At 40.8% G+C, this 6911-nt stretch overlaps 1 protein-coding gene across 1 annotated transcript; it reads right to left on the bottom strand.

The window, feature by feature from the left end:
- Window positions 1-3882: 3882 nt before the first annotated feature.
- Window positions 3883-6600, bottom strand: LOC116022450. Its single transcript, XM_031263173.1, has one exon. It carries the CDS (start codon window positions 6598-6600, stop codon window positions 3883-3885), a length of 2718 nt encoding a protein of 905 aa, XP_031119033.1.
- Window positions 6601-6911: the final 311 nt, after the last annotated feature.

The raw sequence follows: 6911 nt of genomic DNA, 5'->3' as shown, positions 1-6911 counted from the left end.
AAAAAAAAAAAAAAAAAAAAAAGGGAGGTTTAAATTTAATTTCATTCTAAGCATTGGCATACTCAAGTTATGATTCATAGATATTCAGAATAATTTTTGTTAGTTAAAATAGTTGTTAATAAGCTGCAATCGTACGTACCGGTCAAGAACCGTAAGAATTTTAGGAGCTGGTGTTCGGACCCGTTTGTCCTAGGAAATGGATTATTAGACACCATATTATTATTCTTGAATTTCTTATTTAATTAATTAGCCCATAAGCAGCGAAAATTTATTTTGATCGTACATCGCTAAATTTCGCGGTGTACCGAACCTAGCCCAATTTTAAGTTTCAGTCTGGGATAAATTTTTGGTTTCGAAAATTATTTGATTTAGATTATTTTCTACCGAGAATTCATCTGTTTTAATCCCGATCAGTCTTGCTAAGATATTTTTTCAAGATCAAACCATAAGTGAGTGACACTTGTCACAATTAATTACCACATGTCGGTGTGGACTAGTCAACCAAGTGAGATCTAAAATATAAAGAATTTTTTTCCCCTTTCTTCTTCATTTGGACGAAAATCACAAGGAGAAGAGAGAGAGTGAGATCATCTTCTTCCTCCATTAAAGCTCTACTTCCATAGCCAAAATTTCCTTCTCAAGTCTCAAGCTTTTCGGTAAAACTTTAATTTTNTACCACATGTCGGTGTGGACTAGTCAACCAAGTGAGATCTAAAATATAAAGAATTTTTTTCCCCTTTCTTCTTCATTTGGACGAAAATCACAAGGAGAAGAGAGAGAGTGAGATCATCTTCTTCCTCCATTAAAGCTCTACTTCCATAGCCAAAATTTCCTTCTCAAGTCTCAAGCTTTTCGGTAAAACTTTAATTTTATTCGGTAGAAAGCTTTATTTTCCTTCCTAGACCTTGAATCTAAGCTTAGTTTCTTAATTATTTGTTGTTATGATGTTAATTTTTCTCCTAGGGTTTTGAGTAAAAATTGGGGAAAAAGTCCAAGACTTGCTTCTACGGTGTTAGTAAACTTTCTCGAGGTAAGGAATCCATTAAGTAGGTTAAGGTCACTTGAAATTGGATAATTGATTGTTTGGTTGAAATATGATGAGATCTAGGTGGAAATCTTGTGTACATGATTGTATGTATAATATATATGAAATTGTATTTTGCATAATATATAGGAATAAATTGTTGTGTTGAGGAGATGTGGTAGTTAATATGCATAAATATCTAAATTAGAGAGGCTAAGTGTATTATATAATATATGTATGTATGTATAAGTATGGTATATAGTTATATATATATATACGTGTGATGTGTGTATATATGTAAACCGTATATATGTACATATATGTGTATAAATATGGGTATGTATGTATAATTAAAATAAAGTGTGGTATTAGGTACATATACATATATGGAATATATATGTTAACCTTGTATACCTATAGGTATGAGTATTGTGGAAATTATACTATGAATATGGGTAGTATGTGAACTTTTATGTGAGTATGCCTAAATTGTGTGAGGCGTTATGTTGATTGCCTAAATACATATATGAAGTATTATGTACATATGTGATGTGATAATGAAATAATGTGGGATAGTTACACTTTATTACCCCGGTGTATGGTAATTAGTGTACTATTAAAATGTTTGGAGAAATAAAACTTTTGGACAAAGTTAAGAGAGTTGAATGTTTTCAAGTTGGAACTTGGTTTTGTGGAATATGTCCAAAAAGTAATTTTTGACTCAAGGAAGATGAGGAAGAAGGGAAAATGTTTTCAAACCCTTAGTTTCTAGTAAAGTTGAGGAGGACCTTGATTAGCCTTCGGGTGGCTTAAAGTGCCCTTGCCCAAGGTTGTTATATTTAATATGATCATTCATACGGAAGGAGCGAAGTCTATTCGCCGGGTACTATATAACTCGTTTGGATGAGGTATTCCTGCGGAGGTGTGCACACTTAAAGTATAGTTACTCTAGAAAGTCCGGGTAGGTGTCGTTTCTATGGACCTAGTAGGCCCAGCTAGGGATCATTTTAACGAACCTTACGTCCAGGGGATCAGTATTAGACCGGGTGATGACCATTGAACCCGAGTTCGATGATCCAAGTGGTCAAGAGAGAGAGTCAAGAGAATACTCCAAAGGCCTCACGCTTTCTATAAGGAAACTAAGTGGAGAATTTCGAATGAAAATGTAGTTACTCTGTAGCTACGCTGAAGAGAGATGTGATGATTGTTTTAGCAAGAAAGGGTGTTGATGAAACCTCTTTGAGAAAAAGTTAGCGGAATTTCCTTGTGAGGAAGCTTTTCAAGTACAGAGTGGTGATTTAAATGCGAAGTTCATAAAATCTTTTCACTACTTGCTTACATGCTTAAATGTTTAGTGATGCGTTGAGTAATGTGTTTCTTTAAGCAATCCCTTATCCAAAGATTTTCTATTGTTGTTCCATTCTTGATTATTACTTGCGAGAACTATACTTGATAACCTATTTGCAGGTTAAGTGTCAATGAGGAGAATGGTAATAAAGGTTTTGTTTAAATATACCTGTTTTGCAAGCCTTTATTTAATTTTGGGTGACCCATGGATCCCTTACTTAGCCGTCGTGCTAACTACACTTCAATGTGTTTTTATTTAACAGATGTCATCTAGTGTGGGCTCCTGGAGCCCGGTGAGCTCAGGGAGCTCATCTGAGTTTACCTTCCCGACCATGGACTATGATGACTACACCCAGTTTTGATAGGTGAAGACCCCTATGTTCTTGGCTACGCTCCTGATCCTCCGGCTCCTCCTTCTTCGCAGTACAGCCCTCCCCCAGCTTACCCATCTACACCCTCTCGCATTCCGGTTCGCAACTTGCAGCCGACTTTTCTGGATGATGCCCAAGCTAGGCATGGGTTTTATCCCATAGAGGTGTTAGAGGGGAGTGATCCCCTAGAGTTTGTCGTCTTCTATCCTTATCCGTGGGACCCCAGTCCTTCGGATTATTGGGATGAGTGGTCTATGGTGATCACTCCTTGCTACTTTTTGGACCATCTCACCTGGTTTGCGGGTGAGTGGCATCTAGTATGGGGAACATACTCCGGACCGGTGTACTGCCGCTTGGAGTAGATGTTTGGTTGGGATGGTTTTGGAAGGACCTGTTTTGTGTAAATATTTTTTTGTAGCCATAGTGAACTTAGTTGGCTAGTAAGTACTAAGTAACTTTAATCTTGGTGTTTTGGGGCCCTAGTGGTCAACTCTGGTATATAAATATTCGTAGCTGATCTAGTTACTTTTGTTTCTTTCTGCTGAAGAAAACATATGGTTATGTCAAGTAGAAAGTGTGTGTGTGTGAACAGTTTTCTTCTTTAGCCTGTGCATCTAGAGTGGACTCTACCAAGGTCGGTCAGGGTTCAGTTTAGATGTGGCGGTAACTACTCCGGATGTACGGTATAGCCAGGCCGGGGTGTTACAGATTGGGGTTCAACCTCCTAAGAGGTTCCACGGTGGGCTTGGCATCGTCCTCAAGGTAAATTCTATGCAAACAATACTTCGGGTCAATGCCAGTTAGATCCCCAATCTCATACCCAATCACCCTTCTATGTCTTTTTAGCACATCAAGCAGTTTCTTTATTTCATCATTTTTCAAAGAAGCATTAACTATCACGGGAAATGAAAAGTTAGAGTCAAGAAATTCATACCGAAGGTTGGGAGGCAAGGGCTTGAGTTCTACCTTGGGAGGTGGCTCCTCCCCAATTGGATCACATGTGGCATATAGCTCATCCACTTCATCCTCCAAGGTGCACGGTTCTTCAATTTCCTCCTCCTGAATGTATAGCTCTCCCATTTCCTCCCATTGGGCCATTCTTGCTTCATTTACGCACCATTCTATCATCTCCACCATATTTCATTCATCCACGTAGGAAGGTTGGTGCTTGGCCATTTTGAATATATCGAACTCAATTTTATGCTCGGCCACTTCCATCACGAGCATGCCTCTCTTCACATCTATGATGGCTCCGGCGGTGGCTAAGAAAGGCCTACCAAGGATAATGGGGACCTTGGTATCCTCCTCAATGTCTAGAATCACGAAGTCTCCCGGAATGAAATATTGGTCAATCATGACCGGGATATCCTCTAGCACACCAACCGGGCGCTTAATTGAACGGTCTGCCATTTGGAGAGTCATTGTGGTAGGCTTAGGTTCACCGAGATTGAGCCTCTTGCAAAGGGAATACGGCATGAGGCTCACACTAGCTCCAAGATCACATAAGGCACGGCCTACCACAAATCCTCCCACAATGCATGGAATAGCATAGCTCCCGGGATCTTTCAACTTTGGTGGCAAATGTTTTTGGAGAACGGCACATGTCAAAGCTCCTTCACTCATATCAACCACCGCACTCTTTTCCAACTTCTTCTTGTTACTCAAAATGTCCTTCAAGAACTTTTTGTAAGAAGGAATTTGAGTAACGGCATCAACAAAGGGCATAGATATTTCAAGCTTGTCCAACATCATTTTAAATTTGTTCTCTCTCTCGGTATCTTTTGACTTCCACAACCTTTGTGGAAATGGTAAGAGGTTACATGGTATAACCGAGTCATGTGTTTGTTTGTCCTTTGGTGCACCCTTCTTGTTCTCATTGCTTTCAACTTGCATAGGAGTCTTCCCTTTTGCTTTGTCTCTTTGAATGATAGGCTCCTTCTCATTGTCACTCTCAAGAATGTCTTGTATTTCCACTTCTTCTTTCTCTTGTTCACTCTCATTTTTCTCATTATCTTTCTCAAGCTCTTTGTCATTGGTTGGGTATGGTGGATCCTTCAAAGCCTTCCCACTCCTAGTGGTGATTGCATTCACATGATTTCTTGGATTTTCGGTGTTAGCCGGTAGCTTACCACTAGAAGAGGAGGCTTGGTTCGAACCTTGGGCTCCCCCACTTTGTTGTTGAGTCCGCATACTTTCCACTTCAGTTTGCAACTTGCTCATTTGGTTCATTATCATTGTCATGAAAGTCTTCATATCCGGATCTTGGGAAGAGTTAGAAGTCCCTTGGTGATTTTGATTGTTACCATACCCTTGACCACCTTGATTGTTCCATTGACCTTGGCCTTGATTACCCCTCCAATTGTTTCCTTGATTTCCACCCCTATTGCCTTGACCCCTCCAATTGTTTCCTTGATTTCCACCCCTATTGCCTTGATTTCCTTGATTGTTTCCTTGATTTCCACCCCTATTGCCTTGATTTCCTTGAAAACCCGCTTGATTTCCACCCCTATTGCCTTGATTTCCTTGAAAACCCGGGGGTGGGTTCCTTCCTTGGTTGTTCCATGAATTCCCGTATTGATTTCCAAATTGACCTCCAAATTGATTCCTTTGTTGACCATATCCTTGGAAACCTTGCCCTTGAGGCCTAGAGAACCCTATTGCATCCACTTGTTCCATATTTGAGAATGACCCTTGGCCACTTGGATCCAATAGTTGACAAGATTGAGAGGCATGATTTCTTCCACAAATGGCACAACAAGCAACTATAGCGATACTTTGAGGTCCCGGTGAATTGCATGGTGATTGTGGCAAAGAATAAGAACTTGGCATACTAGGACCTTGAAGTGTCGGTTGGTTAACCGCTTGCACACTTTGCTTGGGAGCTTGCATCATTTGCTTGAGCATACGTTGGATAGAATCCAATTGGGCTTGCATGGCCATCTTATCATCCACTTCAAACATTCCGGCCGGTCTTTCTTTCTTGGGAAGTTCACTTCTTTCATTATACCAAGATTCCGTGTTGGAAGTGATTCTCTTTATCAATTGTTCCGCATAATCCGGCCCCATATCCATGAAAATTCCTCCATAAGATGATGTGTCGAGGATGATCTTGGAACTATCCAATAGTCCCTCATAGAAAGATGATATGAAGTCCCCCGGAGTCAGCAGGTTCTTGGGGCATTGTCTCCTTAAATCCTTGAACCTTTTCCATGCCACATGTAGATTTTCATTTCCAAATTGTTGGAAGTTTTGAATAAGTTTCTTCAATTTTGCGGCCTTGGAAGGAGGGCAATATTCTTGCATAAAGGCCTTGTATAGTTGCTCCCATGTCAAAAAATGGTTGGCCGAGAAAGAGTTTAGCCAACTTAATGCTTTATCCCTTAATGAGAAGGGAAACAATCTCAACTTGATAGCATCGGTAGGAATTCCATTCATCTTGATTGTGTTGCAAATCCTATCAAAGTGTACAACATGGGCCTTTGGATCCTCAACTCTTGCACCCCCAAATTGATTGGCTTGAACCATTTGAATAAGGGATGTCTTAAGCTCGAAGTTGTTGGCGTCAACCCCCGGGTACAAAATACAATCCTCTTCCTCAAATTCCGGGGCTAAGTGGGCCGCCATGGGTGGTTGTACACCTTGTTGAAACATCGGGGGAACTCCTTGTGGGAAATTTTGAGCAAATTGTTGCAAGAAATTGGGATACATTTGGTTTAAGAGATGTTGCATCCCAACTCCTTGCCCTTGTTGTTGAGGAGCTTGTTGTTGATCTTGCCCATAACCTTGGGCCATGCCACCTTGAAAGTAAGGAAATTGTGCTTGTGGCATCCCCATTCCACCTCCAAAGTAAGGGTTCATGTTTGGATATTGTGGTACCGGTATTTGAATGGGAGGTACCGGTACTTGAGGAACATTCGGTTGCCCTCCTTAGTTTTCTTGGTGGTGCTCCCCTTGTCTCGGGCTTGGTTGGGTGCTTGTTCCATTCGGGGAGATTTGCCCCGGGTTGCTCGTGTCTCCGGTTTCCATTTCTATTTCAAAGTTTTCAAATTCCTTGAGCCAACCGAGCAACACCCTTTTTTCCTTCCTTATGTCCCTCAAGAGTTCTTGGTTAAGGGGAAGCAAGTTCACTCTCCCCTTTGACCTTGTGTGCATAAACCAAGAGGGACACC

Source organism: Ipomoea triloba, chromosome 6 (genome assembly GCF_003576645.1).
Source record: "Ipomoea triloba cultivar NCNSP0323 chromosome 6, ASM357664v1".
NCBI classification, from domain to species: domain Eukaryota; kingdom Viridiplantae; phylum Streptophyta; class Magnoliopsida; order Solanales; family Convolvulaceae; genus Ipomoea; species Ipomoea triloba.
Note: the sequence above shows the minus strand (reverse complement) of the source record. Positions and strands in the feature narration are given on the sequence as shown.

Excerpts from the sequence above, each read along its gene's own strand:
- LOC116022450 (XM_031263173.1), bottom strand. The coding sequence starts at position 6,600 with ATGAACCCTTACTTTGGAGGTGGAATGGGGATGCCACAAGCACAATTT.